The 18282-nt window shown below is 30.5% G+C and overlaps 2 protein-coding genes across 5 annotated transcripts in view; one reads left to right on the top strand and one right to left on the bottom strand.

The window, feature by feature from the left end:
- LOC143068374 (ATPase family AAA domain-containing protein 2-like) overlaps nt 1-1215 on the bottom strand; it is a 64218-nt gene extending 63003 nt beyond the window's left edge. For all 3 annotated transcript variants that reach the window (XM_076242383.1, XM_076242398.1, XM_076242390.1), the window contains exon 1: nt 1031-1215. In XM_076242383.1, coding sequence (XP_076098498.1) covers nt 1031-1135 — 105 coding nt within the window. In that variant the 5' untranslated portion in view covers nt 1136-1215. The remainder of the gene's footprint in view (nt 1-1030) is intronic.
- A 291-nt stretch (nt 1216-1506) lies between these two features.
- Nucleotides 1507-16324, top strand: LOC143068421 (putative transmembrane protein 244). Of its 2 annotated transcripts, none has more exons than XM_076242454.1 (5): nt 1507-1755; nt 8765-8856; nt 9429-9554; nt 10000-10044; nt 15477-16324. In XM_076242454.1, the coding sequence occupies exons 1-5, from the start codon at nt 1652-1654 to the stop codon at nt 15602-15604; spliced, it is 495 nt and encodes a 164-aa protein (XP_076098569.1). In that variant the 5' UTR covers nt 1507-1651; the 3' UTR covers nt 15605-16324. The 2 variants fall into 2 exon arrangements, with proteins under 2 accessions (XP_076098569.1, XP_076098579.1); XM_076242464.1 differs by having other exon boundaries at nt 1653-1785.
- The last annotated feature ends 1958 nt before the right edge of the window (nt 16325-18282 follow it).

Genomic DNA, 18282 nt, shown 5'->3' with positions numbered 1-18282 from the left:
CACCAGTGAAAAAGGAAGAAGATATTATGCCTTTCAACAAAATGTAAAAAATACACTTCCAAAAGACAAACCGTCAACTGAAATATATAGAATAACTACTAGTTTAAGAACAGGATATTGTAATTTAAACTCGTATAAATCAATGATATGCCCAGCACTCATCGACAAATGCAGCTGTGGACAAATAGAAACAGTTGACCATTATCTACTGGATTGTGAAAATTATGAGGAGGCTAGAGAAAAACTCCGCTCTGCACTCTATTTCATAACATCAAAACTAACACTTGAATCAGAAGTACTATTAGCAACAACAGAAAATGATAATTACAAACATCACATAGAGGATATTCAACATTTGTTAGGGGTCTTTATTAAAGATACTGGAAGGTTCACAAAATAGATAGTTAAGGTTTTATAAGGGTTAATTATTTATTCATTTTTTTTTTAATTTTTTTTTTTTTTTTTGTGAATTAATTATTTAATTATTTATTTATTTATTTAGTTTCTCTGCAGTGCCACATCATAAATACAAATGTACTAATGAGTTTTATACAATAGAGACATAAAATTACCAGAGTGATCGAAATTACAGATAGAGATTATAGTGTCAAGTTGACACTTCTAAAGACTAAAGACTAAAGATGTGTGTCTTGCCTCTTGGTACAGTACATCCAATAGGGATTTCGACAAAGCATCTGCATGCCTGGTAAATATTTCCAAATAAGAAGAATGTTTTCAAAACATAGATTAACCTTTTAGTTAATGTTGTTTTTTATTACTTTCTGTTTGGTCATATTTATGATATTATAATGTTATTATTAAACAGAAAATGTTTGTTTTATTATGTTAGGTCTGTTATCACTGGATTATTTTCAAAGCACCTGTAAAAATTTGGTCTTGTTAACGACATTACGTGATCATTTAATGATAATTGCTATTGGAATAAGATGAATCTTTATAAATTATACTGAATGATATGAACAAAGTCTTTGTGACGGGTTGTCGGAAATTTGTTATTTTTTCAACATACATAATTTACGGATCGCTGAGGTTTATTCGCCCGATCCCTACTGAGAGACAAGAATGTATCAGGAGACTCTTCTGTTACTCCTATACTATTCCTTGTCTTCACCATCCCGAAGGCTCCAAAATTTCAAATACTTTCAGTTATCGTTCAGACACCATTGCCTTCTCACAATCTCCTGTCTGTGTCGCGCTGAAATAGTTCGTTAAGATTTTACTTTTCGTTAATAATTTGCATTCTAAATACAAATATTGAATCTAAAAGATATTTAAATATTTCAGATTTTATTTTTCATAAGCATTGAGCAGGAAATTTAAAATAACTATATTTTTTTCCGTAATATCGCGTATGAATTTGAGTAAGAAAATATGGCGGGATTTTCTTTCAAAAACTAGGGAATGAATATTTTTCCCGGACTTTATAAATTATTCTAGAAGATGTCATGCTGATGTGTTTTTTTGTAAGATAGTGTAAAAGTGTACTGAAATATACACAAATTAACAAAATCGATCGATCTGTTATATCGACGTTCATGCATTTTCTTTGTTCGATGTTGTTAAATGAAACGGAAGTACACAATGATGAATGAGGGGAGATAATATTCGACCAGAATAAAGAAAACATGAAATGATCATATCTTCAAAAGATATTGTTCTTAACCTCCTTAAGTGCCTTGTCACATTTTATGCAGTTTACTTTGCTGTTGGAAGTCTTGCCTACGCCTCATTTAGGTAGATATGGCACAAAATGTGCACCTATAGGTATCTTGTTTTGTTACCCTCATAATTATCATTACGAGGGAAGTAATAAACGTATTTACACTTTTGGTATTTAGCTTAATTTTGTCTCCAAATGATCTTAGATCGCCTCCGAATAACCTTTTGACGTCAAACAACAATCACTTTTTTATTGTGACGTCAAATTTTTTGAATTGTTATGTCAAAGTTTAGGTGGCACGGTAGTATTTCCTGGCCCATAAGGGATAATGATAGCCTTTTTAGAATTTTCACCACTTTCTAACACTGCAAAAAATTCTACATTCACAGTTAACTGAAGTACTTTCATTTTACTATTCAGAAATGAATTTGAATATGTATCATGACCGTTTACTTTTTTTGCTATTTTTAAAAACCTAAGGCCACTAGTACTTTTAGGTATTTTATGGTGCAGTGAATACAAAATTTAAAAAAATTCTCAAAAATTCATTTTCATCTGTATGTAAAATTATTTCATATTTTTCTACACCTGATTCATCCCTCAGTTTGGGAAAGTATGTTCAGTTGATACTGTATTTTTTGTCCAATCACACTGTTTAGATACATTTACCTAAGTAGGGTACACAAAAGAGCAACCTAAATTCTGGTATACAAATACTACCGTGCCACCTTAACCAAGACATAACAAACTTGAAACCAGTCATGACACCTATGATTCATAGACTTCTTACTTTGGAACATATTACAATAAAGAATACTAGTCTGCACTCATTTCTTACCAAAAAAAATGAAACATTACATCCCTACCCCATCTGGCAGATTTTCACTTTTTTTTCATTTTACCATTTTTACTTAAGGAGTGAACAAAACCCAAATATATTATGTTTCAAATCAACACAGAAGTCAAACATGGTGATTCAGGAGGAATTATTGGATTGCCAACTATGTTTATGGTTAATCTGACTAAAAGAAACAGTTTAAAGGGAAAATTCACGATTTTTTACTTATGGTTTAAATATGTTCATTATGACATAATATATATATTCACCAAGTTTTATCGCTATATGTGCAGTAATAAAGGAGAAATTCAATATTTAATGAAAAGATATTAACTACTTCCTGTAGGTCGTGACGTTTTCTCCTGGTTTTTGCATGCCGGGATTTAAAATACAATCATTAAAAGTCTTGGTTTTTAATCATATTTTAACGTAATCGTAAGCGCGCCGATGACTTATGCTTTATCTAAATAACCATCCGATAATAAGAAGATAAAACGCACAGGCGTTCAATTGTACATATTCATGAGATAAATTTTCTATGTTAAACGTATATATTCGAATTATTTTTGTAGACAACACAAAAAGTTATAAATTTATTTTTAATTAATATATTTTCGGACTGATAAGGTGAACAAAGTAAAGTACAATAATCTGTAAAGACAATATGTTGGTGTACTCTTATTGACCTTTTACTATCTCTGCTATGACTTGGTTGATACGATGTGTGTATTCACGGTTCTGTGGCAATACTCGTAGATGGCTTGTTGAAAGGTAAATTGTTATTTGCACTTCGGTATTTAACCACGCCTCAAGGGCACACCTTGCCAGGTGTGACTGTCTATTCGGATCAGTGAATTATAAGACAAGGGAGCATTCAATACACATATTTAAAATATATATTCAAGTTGGTGACAAATAAAAATTGATCGTCGTGGAATTATTTAATTATGTTTGGTGCTATTATTTATTTGAATTCAAATAAGTTAATTTACTAAGAAATACACAATTTTCGGTTAAAGACGGGAAACTTAAATCATATGTCCGATTGAAATGATTTACACCTTTTGTCCTTGATTGGTGTCTAATAAAAAGGAGAACTTAGAAATTATAAATAGCTTTACCAAAGTATTTTTATTTGTCTTTATTAGGCAAATAAATGAATGAGAACACTTAGATTTAGACTTTTTAAAAGCCACGTATAAATTAATAACTGGAACTCACTGAAGATAACTCTACCGAAGCGGAATATAATATGAACGAATAAAGAAAAAAATATTTTTCTAAATGAGAAGTTTTAAAAAATTGACAGCAAATTTAAGGTCTTCTTGGAATGGAATCGAAAAATTACGAATAGATATTCTTTAAGTGTGAAAAACGTCAACCAAATTTAATCATAATCGGGGACGTCCTTATTAAAATAGTCTTCGTCTCACAGCGTATAATACTTAATAACTATTTGACCAAAGATGTTTAAAAACAAAAGACAACGAATTTAATGTCATCTTTCCCTATTTTTGAATGTAATTATAAGTCTGTTTAACTGGCAAGAATACCCCTAAAGCGGACAAATATCTGACAAGCAGTTTATTCTTTAAATTTGCTGTCATTGAATATCAAGAAAGAAAATAAATCCTGAAAATGATTTGAAACTTTAATACTCAATAGCTTTCCTAGAAAATTTCACATCCCTCGGGGATTATTAGTGTACGTCCAGTTGCATATGTCGGAACAATTGTGGTGATGACGAGTTTCTTTCTTTATTCGAGAACAATCTAATTGATATATAAATCTGTGATTTTACTATGTTCATAACTTCGATGAACCAAAGCAAGTTATAGATCGACCTGTATTTAAATCAAATTGGTCCTCTTCTTCTTCTTCTTTTGGTATACAATAGTCTATCGAATTGGATGATCTCATACTGTTGGTATACGTGGACTAGTCTATTTACAAAACTTTTATCCCAATTTGCACAAAATGTATGTTTTTTTCTTATGTTCAATGTATACATGTATATATTTTAAATTGCGCTGTAGTTCCGTAACATTCTATCCGGGCGTATAAACGAATCGTCGACAAGTGCGCACATTTTTTTAATCAACATTTCTGGAATGATCCAACTATGTCCTTTACTATTGACAACGAGTAAATATTACATTTTCCCAGAGACATATAATACAATTATATGTCTCTGATTTTCCCAAATTAACCCTTGGAAAAATACGTATATTTGTATGTCTTCAATTTTTTTATTTTTTTTTTATTGTATCAATTTTTTTTTATAAATAATATTCTTTACGCCAGAAATTTTATTTAAAAACAAGCGTATGAGTTAAGTAATGACTAGTATATTATATCACTTTCGGACACGCAAGACAGAGATGTATATTATACATGCACCTGATAGTTCAAAATGGAAAGTTATAAGTTATCGGCCGTGTACACTGATCAATACCTACAGAAGTGAAACGATGCATGAACTTGCAAGCCCGACAGGAAATCGCTTGAATACCTGGACGTGTCACCGTACACCCCTCATAATACCTTTGGGAGTAATACCTTAAGCCATGCGGGTGATCAGTGGAGCGAAGATCCTAATTTATTTGAATAAAGTATATTACTTTAAAGAATTATGAACGAATTAGATTTTCGAAAACAATTTTCACGGAACACTTATTTATGATTTGAACTTTGACTTTTTAACTAATTCCAATATTAACAGTTTAAAAATAACAGACTATATGGTTATTAAAAAAATAAGAACATTTTCCGTATCAAGTTAGTTAGTCAGATAAAACAACCGTACGATTGACAAGATATCGACACGTAATTAAGACTACATCGGTTACTGTAGTTTTGTTTCTTTGTGGTTTATAGACATATCGTGATTTTTGTTTGGACAAGATAACAAAATGGAGGAAGGCAGAGAACTGATACTCAAAATTTAAAATCGATGGTGATCTCTTATCTAGCGGAATAAAACTTTAATATTTATAAATTTGAGCATTTTTATATAGAATGGACATAATATCAATTTTTGATTTTTTTGCCAAGTTTCCCTTTAAGCACCAAATCATGAAAACTGATATTAAAGTCCATTCCACATTTTACAGCATGCCTTATATTACTTTAAACATTTCCAGATTATGAGGGCAATACAACAAGAGTCTTTAGATTGCAGTTAACTATTATTCCAAAATCTGTTTGACAATACATGTACTAGAATACATCTCTATGTTGACTGTTTGTCTATTTCTCATGTATGCATTAAGTTAAATTATGTCCCCTTACATAATCAATTTGCCTTTATTGTGCTTTTCACTGTCAGAAAATATTAACAACTAATGGTATTTGCATGGAAAATTAATAAACCATTTAATCTTACTGATATAGCATCATAAATACATTCTTTGTCAAAAATAATGTCTAGTTAATGTACAGAAACCCCTATTTCTATCTCTTTTTCAGACCAATATGAGAGATAAATGACTAAGTAAGAACCCCTTAACCACTTACTGGTTCCCGAAAAGCTCCTTCTGGTGTCATTTTACATTAGAACTACAAATTAAACCTCAAGAAAACTAGTATAGCTGTACTTGTGTTGAAAAAAATAAGAAATTATGCAATTTATTTATTTCGGTGAAAATAATAGGATGTACATGCAACCGAAGAATGTCGCGTCTCAAATTTCAGTGGTTGCACATGTGTCAGACACTGCGAAAAGTTAAAGCGAGCCTTTATAATTAAAAATATTTTCCAAGTTACATAGAAATAATGAAGTTCTACTTTCTAGGTAAATTTTTACATTATTACCTACACATCAGCCAAAATTTGCTGAATCAGCAATTTTTACTCTCAGGGGTGGAATTTAAGGCTTGTTTTTATCATAGTTGCCCTTAATCAACTTTTTATTGATAAACTTACAAATTGCATGGGTAAAAAAAGTTCCTTTATTGATTTAGTGTAAACATATATATCCCCCTTAAGGTGGCACGGTAGTATTTCCTGGCCCATAAGGGATAATGATAGCCTTTTTAGAATTTTCACCACTTTCTAACACTGCAAAAAATTCTACATTCACAGTTAACTGAAGTACTTTCATTTTACTATTCAGAAATGAATTTGAATATGTATCATGACCGTTTACTTTTTTTGCTATTTTTAAAAACCTAAGGCCACTAGTACTTTTAGGTATTTTATGGTGCAGTGAATACAAAATTTAAAAAAATTCTCAAAAATTCATTTTCATCTGTATGTAAAATTATTTCATATTTTTCTACACCTGATTCATCCCTCAGCTTGGGAAAGTATGTTCAGTTGATACTGTATTTTTTGTCCAATCACACTGTTTAGATACATTTACCTAAGTAGGGTACACAAAAGAGCAACCTAAATTCTGGTATACAAATACTACCGTGCCACCTTTAGGGAACCTGTGTGATTCTATCAATAATGGTGGACAAATTTGCATACAAGTGTAAATTTGTCTATGCCCTTACCCTCAGGCGTTAAACGGTCATTTTCATCTACCGTTAGCGTCAAATTGGTTAAAATTTTACCGGGATTTGTGAAAATATTCTCACTCCCTGGTGTTGGGGTTGGGATTGTCCTTGTAAATATTGAACATTGTAAATAAGTTAGAGACACATCTCTATTAATCGCAATAGGAAGTGAACCTGGACTCCACTGTACGGTACCCTCACAGCTCTTGAGAGATTCTTTGAATAACTGAGGAATTTACCAGTACATAAATACATACATACATTGTACATGAAGCATTGGTTACACACATGAGGGTGGGTCTTTTCACTATCAAATACCACTGATCACGCAAAAAAAAGACCAACCATTAAGAAAAAAAGGTGATATTATACAACATGTACAATAAAACGATAAAATTAATTAATATACAAATAATTAAATTACTTTTTAGATTTTGATACATGCATAATTTTTATCTGAAAGTCGATATCATAATCGATTTAAAGAAAAATGTATGTATATATATATTTCAAATATATTCATAATTAGTAATCAGTTTAAGTATCCTCGATCTCTGTTTATTGGTTGGATTTAACTTAAATATATTATATGTAGGTCACATTTTAATATGACGTGCTTCTTTCGCTTTTAGAACAAACCCATGCTCTGAATCTAATAAAATTTGTTTGCACATGCGTATATTTACATTTTTTGTACCTCTGCAGAATAATGTATTTTATCAAATTGGCATGCATTTAATATATTTCATTAACTTAAAGCAATTCCAAACTTTTAAATGATGCACATATTGTTTCTAATTCATGAAGTATGGCTGTCATGTGTTGCACTTCGAAATTAACAAATTTGACCTAGATACGACAACCGTTCATGCTGGCTGTTTAAAACTCCTTCCTCTGAAAAATCACGTCAGTCATTTGCTTGTTTACAAACATAAAAGGGAGGTTCATGGAAGAGCCTACACAAACGCTCTTCTTTTATGCACATCGGACATAGAAATTACATATAGGCACTATATTCATGTTATTTTAGCCCTCACTATCGCTCGGTCAAAAATTATCATGAATATAATGCCTACCCATGTAAAAACTACTATAAAGTATAGCTTGCATCAATTATTTCTAAATTTATAACTATTAAAGATGCAAATTAATTTTTGGGGTGTTCAGTGGTGGTAAGACCTAACGCACACATTGACCTTTAATAACTGATGTATAATGCTTGCTTAACTTTTAGAAATATTTGCTATAAACTGTACAAGTATTGAAAAATGCTTTTTTGTTTGACAGGTTGTTGTCTCTTTGACACATTTTCAATTTTATATGATCATCCATATGGAGCTTTTTCTCTCAAAAAATTATGTCTTAAAGCAACCATCTTGACATTACAAAATATGATGTGTTTTCCCTCAAAACAACTGAGGAATTTCATTATTTGAATTGACTTGGAACAGCCACATGTTTACGATAAAAACTTTACCTCTGGAAAGTTAATGCTCATTTCATGAATAAGCAGTACATTGCTTTAAACATAATGTATTTATTTATAATATTTCTTTCAAAATAATAAAACTGAACCAAAAACAGGGGAGTAAATAATGGAATCTTAATTGAAACTTTAAAATTTAAGGTTGTTGACCCATCCAACTATTTACAAAAGAAATTGGATACTGGGTTTAATATGAAATGTATGATCATATTAAAAAGGATATGAATATTGAGTAACAAATTTATTTTCTTTTGTAGCCAATCAAATTTTGATGGAAAAATCCCATTTGATTTTGAATCATGGATAGATTTATCAGAATGCTGCAGTGTGTACAAAGACAAAGAATTGGGTAAGAAGGACCATAGAGAATAATGTTGTAACTCAGTACCTAGATAGTATTAGATATTAGAGAGGTCTTGATACAATGTAACTGCTAATATATTTAGAAAGCTGTAGTGTATACAAAAATCAATAGTTAAAGTGACCGAGCATAGTTTCTTTGCAATTATTATTAACAGTACCAAATCTGTTGCTTAATATCATTAAAGAACTACCGTAGTACTATATGGGATAAATGTCAGAGAGCAATTTAAACATGATAAACAGTCAGGCGTACATACATGTATGGAAAAAATGTTTGTCAGATAACACCCTTAAGCAATCATGAATAATATTCATACAGTTGATACTTATTAAGTACTATGATGATGAGTTAAAATTAAACATTGAAGTTTTTGATTCAATGCATATTTTATATTTATATCAAATTATTTAAAGTTTAAAATGTCAGACTATTTAAACCAGTTAAAAACGTTTTGTGTATTCCCTATTCAGTCTTTCAAACAGAAAATACACATTTCCCTAGTCAAGTTAGGATGGGTGAAAAGAAGACTTGTTCATTCTCTTGAATTATTTTTTCAGTAAATGTGATATCAATGGAGGTGACTTACTTTATCTGTGGTGTGGTATTTGGAGTGCTAGTAAGGTCTAGAGTTTGGGATTATGCCATTACTGTCTCAGTAATCCACATATTACTCTCCTGTCTAGGTAAGAATAAAAGTATTTTATCCATTACAAATTTTTAGCTCACCTGTCCAGAAGGGCCAAGTGAGCTTTTCTCATCACTTGTCGTCCATCTTCGTTAACTTTTACCAAAATTTCATCTGAAACTACCAAGACAAATTTTACCAAACTTTGTCACAATCATCATTAGTGCATCTTGTTAAAAAAAAAACAACGGTTTGATTGATGTACAAAATAATAAACAAAAAACAAACATGATAAACAGCAACAAACGACCACCACTGAATTACAGGCTCCTGACTTTTAACAGGCACATATAAAATGTTCATCATATTGGTACTAGGAACAAAAAAAAAGAAAGATACAAAGTACCAATCTCAGATTTCTCACAGTTATTTAGTTATTATTTAGTTCCATCTTATTTCAGTAAATTCACACATCTGTGCATTATATATTTGACTCTTTTCAGTGATGTTGGCGTTTCCCATGAATTGGTCATGGTGGGTGTGCCTAGGTAAGCAAAAGTTGTATGATTACTTGAGTAAATTCAGGTTTTTTTTAAAATTAAAAATATAAGTCAGTTGATATGTTTAAGAGTTTTCCATATCAATTGTCATAAGAATGTTGGATTATTTGTTCATTCAGGTTACTTTCTCAATTGGTTTTTTTTTATTGATAATTAATTTACACATATTCTTTACAACTAGATTCATATTCACTCTAATATTTAGTTTTCTGTCAAAACTTTGAGATTTATTAGCTGCATGCATTCCCGTGATATAGCATTGTTGTCGAGCCTGCAACTTTTGTTGCAGAAAGCTCGACATAGGTATAGTGATCCGGCGGTGGCTGCGTTAGCACACTTCTTAAAAGCTTTATATTTTAGAAGGTGGAAGACCTGGATGCTTCATACTTTGTATATAGATGCTTCATGATACAAAGTTTCCGTCAGTCACATGTCCAATGTCCTTGACCTCATTTTCATGGTTCAGTGACCACTTCAAAAAAAAGTTCAAATTTTTTGTAATATTGAATTCTCTCTTATTATAAGTAATAGGATAACTATATTTGATATGTGTGTACCTTGCAAGGTCCTCATGTCTGTCAGACAGTTTTCACTTGACCTCGGCCTCATTTCATGGATCAGTGAACAAGGTTAAGTTTTGGTGGTCGTCCATATCTCAGATACTATAAGCAATAGGGCTAGTATATTCGATGTATGAAAAGGACTGTAAGGCGTACATGTCCAACTGGCAGGTGTCATCTGACCTTGACCTCATTTTCATGGTTCAGTGGTTATCGTTAAATTTTTGTGTTTTGGTCTGTTTTTCTCATACTATATGCAATAGGTCTACTATATTTGTTGTATGGAATGATTTTAAGGTGTACATGTTTAGCGGGCAGATGTCATGTGACCTTGACCTCATTTTCATGGTTCAGTGGTCAAAGTTAAGTTTTTTAGTTTTGGTCTTTTTATCTAATACTATATATGCCATAACTCAACTATATTTGGTGTATGGAAATATTTTATGATCTTTATGTTAATTGCGTAGGTTTTATTTGACCGTGATCTCATATTTACGGTTCATTGCACAGTGTTAAGTTTTTGTGTTTTGGTCTATTTTTCTTAAACTATAAGTAATGGGTCAACTATATATGTTGTATAGAAGCATTGTTAGCTGTACATGTCTGCCTGGCATGGTTCATCTGACCTTGACCTCATTTTCAAGGTTCATTGGTCTTTGTTTAGTTATCTTGGTTAATGTTAAGTTTATGTGACAGTTGTAATAAAGCTTAGCTGTATACTTAGGACTATCAACATAATATCAATGATTAGTATAGAAGGCGAGACATTTCAGCGTGTGCACTCTTGTTTTTGAAAAGTTTTGGCATTCAAATTTAATTTATTCAAATGAATTATCATATTACTTCTGAAGGTTACACATTCAAGTCATATAAACAGTCTAATTTCAGCTCACCTAAAAAGCTAGGTAAACATTTGAAATAGCTGGAGATGGGGGCTTCTTTATAAACATTTAAAAATATTTTTTGACCACTATCGTGTTTCAGACTTATATCTGCTGTCCAACCAAAATTGCTATCATTGCAACAAAAGGACATAACTCCACTACTGTTGACAAGTGGATGTTTTTATATAAATGTGGCTAACATTACTCTTAAAAAACTTTAAAAGCAGTAATCCAATTCCATTTAAAGACTACTGTTATATATAATATGTTTGATTACCTCCCTTTCACTGCTTAAAAATTATGTATTAAGACATGATGATTGTCTTGAGATGATTACCTGTAAATTTATTTTTAAAAGTTACTATTAATTAATATTAAAGGGAAACTTCGCAAAAAAATCAAAAATTGATATTATGTTTATTCTGTATAAAAATGCTCAAATTCATAGATATTAAAGTTTTATTCTGCTAGATAAGAGATCACCATCGATTTTAAATTTAGAGTATCAATTCTCTGCGGTCGGCCATTTTGTCACCTTCTCCGATTTGCAGTCAAGATATGTCTAAGGACCAAAACTACAGTAAGCCGATGTAGTCGTAATTGCGTGTCGATATCTCGTCAATCGTACGGTTGTTTTATCCGACTTGTTAACAAACTTGATACGGAATTTTTTTTTTTTTTTTTTTTAAATAACCAGAATCTGTTATTTTTAGACTGATAATATAGGAATTAGTGAAAAAGTCAAAATTTCAAATCATAAATAAGTCTTCCGTGAAACTTGAATTGTTTTCGGAAATCTAATTAGTTCATAATTCTTTTATGTAATAAACTTTATTCAAATAAATAAGGATCTTCGCTCCACTGATCACCCGCATGGCTAAAGGTATTACTCCCAAAGGTATTGGAGGGGGTGTGAGGTGACACGTCCAGGTATTCAAGCGATTTCCTGTCGAGTTTGCAAATTCATGCATCGTTTCACTTCTTATGTACACGGCCGATAACTTATAACTTTCCATTTTGAACTATTAGGTGGATAATATACATCTCTATCCTGCGTGTCCGAAAGTGATATTACTAAACTCATACGCTTGTTTATGAATAACATTTCTGGTGAAAAGAAATTTATTTATAAAATATAAATAATACCAAAAAAAAACAAACAGATTTGATGAAATAAAAATCTATATACGTATTTTTTCCAAGTGTAAATTTGGTAAAATGTAATATATACTCGTTGTCAATGGTGAAGGCCAGAAATATTGATTTAAAAAAATGTACGGACTTCTTCGTACGACCATTCGTATATACGCCTGGATTATAAGTTACGGAACTATAGCGCAAATTAAAATATATACATGTATACATAGAACATAAGAAAGAAACATACATTTTGCGTAAATTGGGGTAAAAGTTTTGTAAAATGTTCATGTATGCCAACAGTATGTAATCATCAAATGTCGATAGACTATTGTATACCAAAAGAAGAAGAAGAGATTTAAATACTGGTCGATATATAACTTTATTTGGCTCATCGAAGTTATGGACATTTATATATCAATTAGATTGTTCTCGAAAAAAGGAAGAAATTCGCCATCATCACAATTGTTCCGACATGCATGTAATATATATACGCAACTGGAAGTACACTAATACCGAGGGATGTGAATATTTTCCAGGAAAACTATAGAGTATCAAAGTTTCAAATCAATTTCGGGATTTATTTTCTCTCTTGATATTCAATGACAGCAATTTGCAGAATAAACTGCTTGTCCGCTTTACTGGTATACTTGCCAGTTGAAACAGACTTATAATTACATTAAAAAATAGGGAAAGATGACATTTAATTCGTTAATTTTTTTTTTTATACATCGTTGGTCAAATAGGTAAAGTATTATATATAGTTACGGTGTGAGACGAAGAGTATTTTAAGAAGGACATTCCCGATTATGCATAAATTTTGTTGATGTTTTTCACACTTGAAAAGCATATCTGTTCGTAATTTGTTGATTCCATTCCAATTAGATCCTTTAATTTCCTGTCAATTTTTTAAAACATCTTTTTTCAAATATCTGAAGTATTCATGTGTTGTGAGATTTAAAATATTTTGATGAGCACATTAATTCCTAATAAGGTAATTAAAGATCACTTTTGATTGACTAAAATATATAATTGCAATTGTTAATGATCTGTTTGAAATATTTAAGGCTGCCGATCCTAATTTGAAATAGTACAATTTTTAGTTCATAAACTCGTGTTTAGAAGGCTATTTTTATTTATAAATACTTCAATTAAAATAATTCAGTATTTTATCGTTACTAAAGTATTCAAAAGTCATAATTCATTAAAAGTGATCTTATGCAAAATATAAAAATATACAACAGCTATCCAGTTATTGTGCAATCTTATTATTCCCGTTAATTAATTTTAATTATTTTTTTTTACATTCATGTGTCTGTAACTTTGTCTGACTCCCGTTTACAATTGATACGAAATGATCTTCACACCTGAAATGCCAGTGAACCGTGACGCCTAGATTTCACTGAATGAGGATCAAAAGATTAGAATTACATAATGCTAATCTTTTAATTACCTTGAGTTAAACTACGCATTCCACATTCTTTAGGTGTCACAAAACAATACACATTTTATTGTTTCCACCGTACAAGCAAGTGAAAATGATTGCTGGAATGAAGCAAAAAGGGCAGAATACAAACATGTATTTTTAATACACTATCGATCATGTCAGTTTCATATGTTTGTTTAAAGTATTTTTAGAAAAAAAATCATAAAAATGTTCTATTGTATGATTTACTTTTATTATTAAAATTCGTTTTAAAAAATCCACACGATCTAATTTTAAAAGTTGCATGGCTATCACTTATTTTTCGTTGGTTAATAGCTACACCAAAAGTCGTCGATGCGCTTTAAATCGCGTTATTAGATGGTTAACGAACAAGACTTAAATGAGATATTTTCACTCCCGGCATGCATCAAAGACTTAAACTACGTCACATAAGTCAGGAAGTTTCAAAAAATAAAATTAATAATTTCCAATTTTCTTCTTTATTAGATTTCATTTCAAAATAAAACTTGGTGAATATGTTTTTTATGGTATTATGAACATAATAAGATGAAAAGTGAAAAATCGCGAATTATCCCTTTAATTTTAACCATGACTGTATGTCATTTTATATTTTAATATTTTATGATGTTTTTAAATGAGTAGTTATTGTTGCAAACTCCATTAGAAATTTGAATTTAGATTATTTTTGGAATAAGGGATTTCAGAATTCAGAAATTAAAAGGAAAATTTCTTCAGATATTATTTTTTTAGTGGATTGAAATTCAATAGCATAGTGTATTGCTCAAAAGCAAAATAAAAATTTTAAGTTCATTAGACCACATTCATTCTGTGTCAGAAACCTATTCTGTGTCTAATCACAATCCAAATTCAGAGCTGTATCAAGCTTGAATGTTGTGTCCATACTTGCCCCAACTGTTCAACCTCTGCTGTCGTATAAAGCTGCGCCCTGCGGAGCATCTGGTATTTGTTTCTACATTTGTATTAACGTTTTTAATTTTTGTTACTACAATGTATAGTTAACATTACAGTAAGCATTTATTACCTTCTTTAACAAAGAGCTCTGATTCTTTTGTTCTATTTCAACTGGGTTTCTCCCTGAATGGTTTAGGACAAAACATTTATTGCAAAAAATGAAAACCATATTAATTTTATTTCTTAGAAATAAAAAAAATCTACAATGAATTGTGATTCCGTGTGGTATTTATAATTGTTGCCATGGCAGTTTTGATTCATTGACTGACTAATTTAATATTTTTTACAGTCTGTTTTAAAGTTATGTGCTTCCCAAAGGTTTGAAAAGATATTTTAAACTACTCCAAGATTTCATCATGTCATGAAATCAGAATCTCAAAAAACACACCTGATTAATAGATTAAATTTGTCTTTTTTAAGGATGTGGTTTAGCAGTGTTGATTTTGGTGGGAGAAGCTGTTGGATTTGCAAGAAGAAAGAAATCTTTAACCAAAGTTAATCCAGAACCATCACAAACAAACATAAGTTACCTCTACAGAAAAGGATAAATAGTAAACATAATCTACAATCTGTATAGAGGAAGAGAGATGTACTTCCAGTAGCAGAAATTGACCTTCTTCCAACTTTTAATAGTCTTTGGACTACGAACATAAGGCCCTTTACATATATTACAAGTTGATTCAAAATGTCTGACTGCACGATACTTTATGAAAAAATAAGAGTACCTTAAGTGATTTCTTTCAGTAGAAATAATTGGCTTTATAACAACTTTTTAGGAAAATATTTTCTAGTGTCCTACATAAATAATTTAATATGCTGAAAACTGCAAATAACTTGAAAAAAATGGTGATTATTTGTAATTTCAGTTGTGCTGATATCAAATAACGATTTTTTTTTTTTTATTTTCTATAATTTTAGAAGGTTTTAAGATTTGTACATGGGCAATTTGTCATGTAATTTATCATGTAATACATATCCTAATTGAAAAAAAAAGGAAATCAAGAAAATATGTTTATAATTTATATGACTAATGGGCTGTGAGAAACCAGAAGTTGTTAAAAATATTGTTATGTGATAGTCAGTCTCTGGACTAAAAGATTTTTAAAAACAGATGAGTGCAAGTTAATGTTGTGAATCATTAATTTTGCCAGTTTTATACAATATACATGTGCAATGAACACTGCAATATTATATTTTTGCTTTATTTTGTAATTATGATTCCCTTTTAGGCATCTTTAATTAACAATAAAAATATTATTGTGTTGTAACTTATTTCTTACTGGATAATTCATGTATGTAGACCTAATATTTCTTTCAAAATGATTTTTGATGGAGAATTGATGTCTCATTGGCAATCTTACCAAATTTTCTTATTTTCATATTTAGATAAAATAGATATTTGATTTTTAATTTGTGCATTGATTGCTCTCTAATTTTCATATACCAAAATATGCCTTTTTTCAAATTCAATATTTTACATCTGTCATAACTGGCTAACACCTAGATAATTTCAGTTTTAAAAATGCCTTCAAATTGTTCAAAAAGTAAGATACCAAAAATACTGAACTCAAAAAGAATTCAAAATGGAAAACAACTGTCATATTTCTTACTTGGTACAGGCATTTCCTTATGTAGATTCCTGATAATGGATTAAACCTAGTTTTATAGCTAGCGTAAACCTCTCACTTGTATGACAGTCACATAGAATTCGATTAATTTGACGACTTGGAGCAAAACATAATCCTTATCAAGCTTCAAAATGTTGTTACCGATGACAAAAGGAAGGTTGATATAAAAAAGAATATGTGGTATGATTGCCAATGAGAAAACTCTCCACAAGAGACCAAATGACACAGAAATTAACAACTATTGGTCACTGTACTTTACTCAAATGAGTATCATTAACACCCTAATTTATGTACAAAAAATTTGAACAAAAAATAAATATGTAACACATCAACAAATGACAACCAATGAATTACAGGCTCCTGACTTGGGACAGGCACATGCATACAGAATGTGGCAGAGTTAAACATGTTAGTGGGATCCGAATCCTCCTAGGACAATGGGACAATGGTGTAACAATACAGCATAAGAACAAACTAAAAAAATCAGTTGAAAAAGGCTTAACTCATCAGATTGATACAAATAGAAATACATCTAGTAAAAACGCTGTGTGGAAGTGACAGGGTTAAGTTGGATATTGATTAATTTTCACTGCCACAATTTTTACCAAAGGGCAATTCTTATTTGGAGTTATTTCCCTTGAAATAATAAAAAAAAAACTTTAAATATATTACATTCTTTAGAAGCTAATATTTAAATTAGCATTGCAGAAGATCCTGTTTTTCTCAGACTATTTATACTGAATCAATTGGATGTTGGATGTGTATTGACTTATATTTTAATCTCAGATACTTGAATTTTAGTATGTTAATATTATTGGCTATGAACTAGCTTTCAGTAACTGCAAGTATTTTAACTCATAAAGTTGTGTTTGACATTAATTTTTACGACCCCAAAAAATTTTGCAGTCTATATTGGTATCATGTCTTCGTCGTCCGAAGACATTTGGTTTCCTGACAATAACTTTAGTATAAGTTGATATAAATCTTTGAAATTTAAACACAAGATTTATAACCACAAAAGGAAGGTTGGGATTGATTTTTGGGGGTTATTATCCTAACATTTTAGGAATTAGGGGCCAAAAAGGGCCCAAATAAGCATTTTTCTAGATTCCAGACAATAACTTGTGGAATGGTGTATGGATCTCTCTGAAATTATACCACAAGTTTCCATACCACAAAGGGATGGTTAGGATTGACTTTAGAGGGTTATGGCTTAAACCGTTCAGGAATTAAAATGGAAACAAGGGTTTCCATGTTAATGGACAATTGAGACAATTTAAAAGCAGTGTAAGGGAGGTAATCAAAACACAACATTGTTTTGGAATTATCTCACGTACTCTGCTTTTAAATAATGTATAAAGAAATGTTGTATTGTCTTGAGGTGATTTATAGCTGTCAATTTATTTTTAGAAGTTACTTTAAATTAATTTTAGCCATGATTATGTATGTCATTTTCTATTTTAATACTTATATGATGTATTTAAATGGGTAATTATGGATGCAAACTCCATTGGAAATTTGAATTGAGATTATGACCATATCTTGAGGGAAAGAATTATATTTTTGGGAAAAAGGGGGTGGGGTATTAAAAAAAGAAA

This window comes from Mytilus galloprovincialis, chromosome 1, assembly GCF_965363235.1.
Source record: "Mytilus galloprovincialis chromosome 1, xbMytGall1.hap1.1, whole genome shotgun sequence".
NCBI lineage: Eukaryota > Metazoa > Mollusca > Bivalvia > Mytilida > Mytilidae > Mytilus > Mytilus galloprovincialis.
Note: the sequence above shows the minus strand (reverse complement) of the source record. Positions and strands in the feature narration are given on the sequence as shown.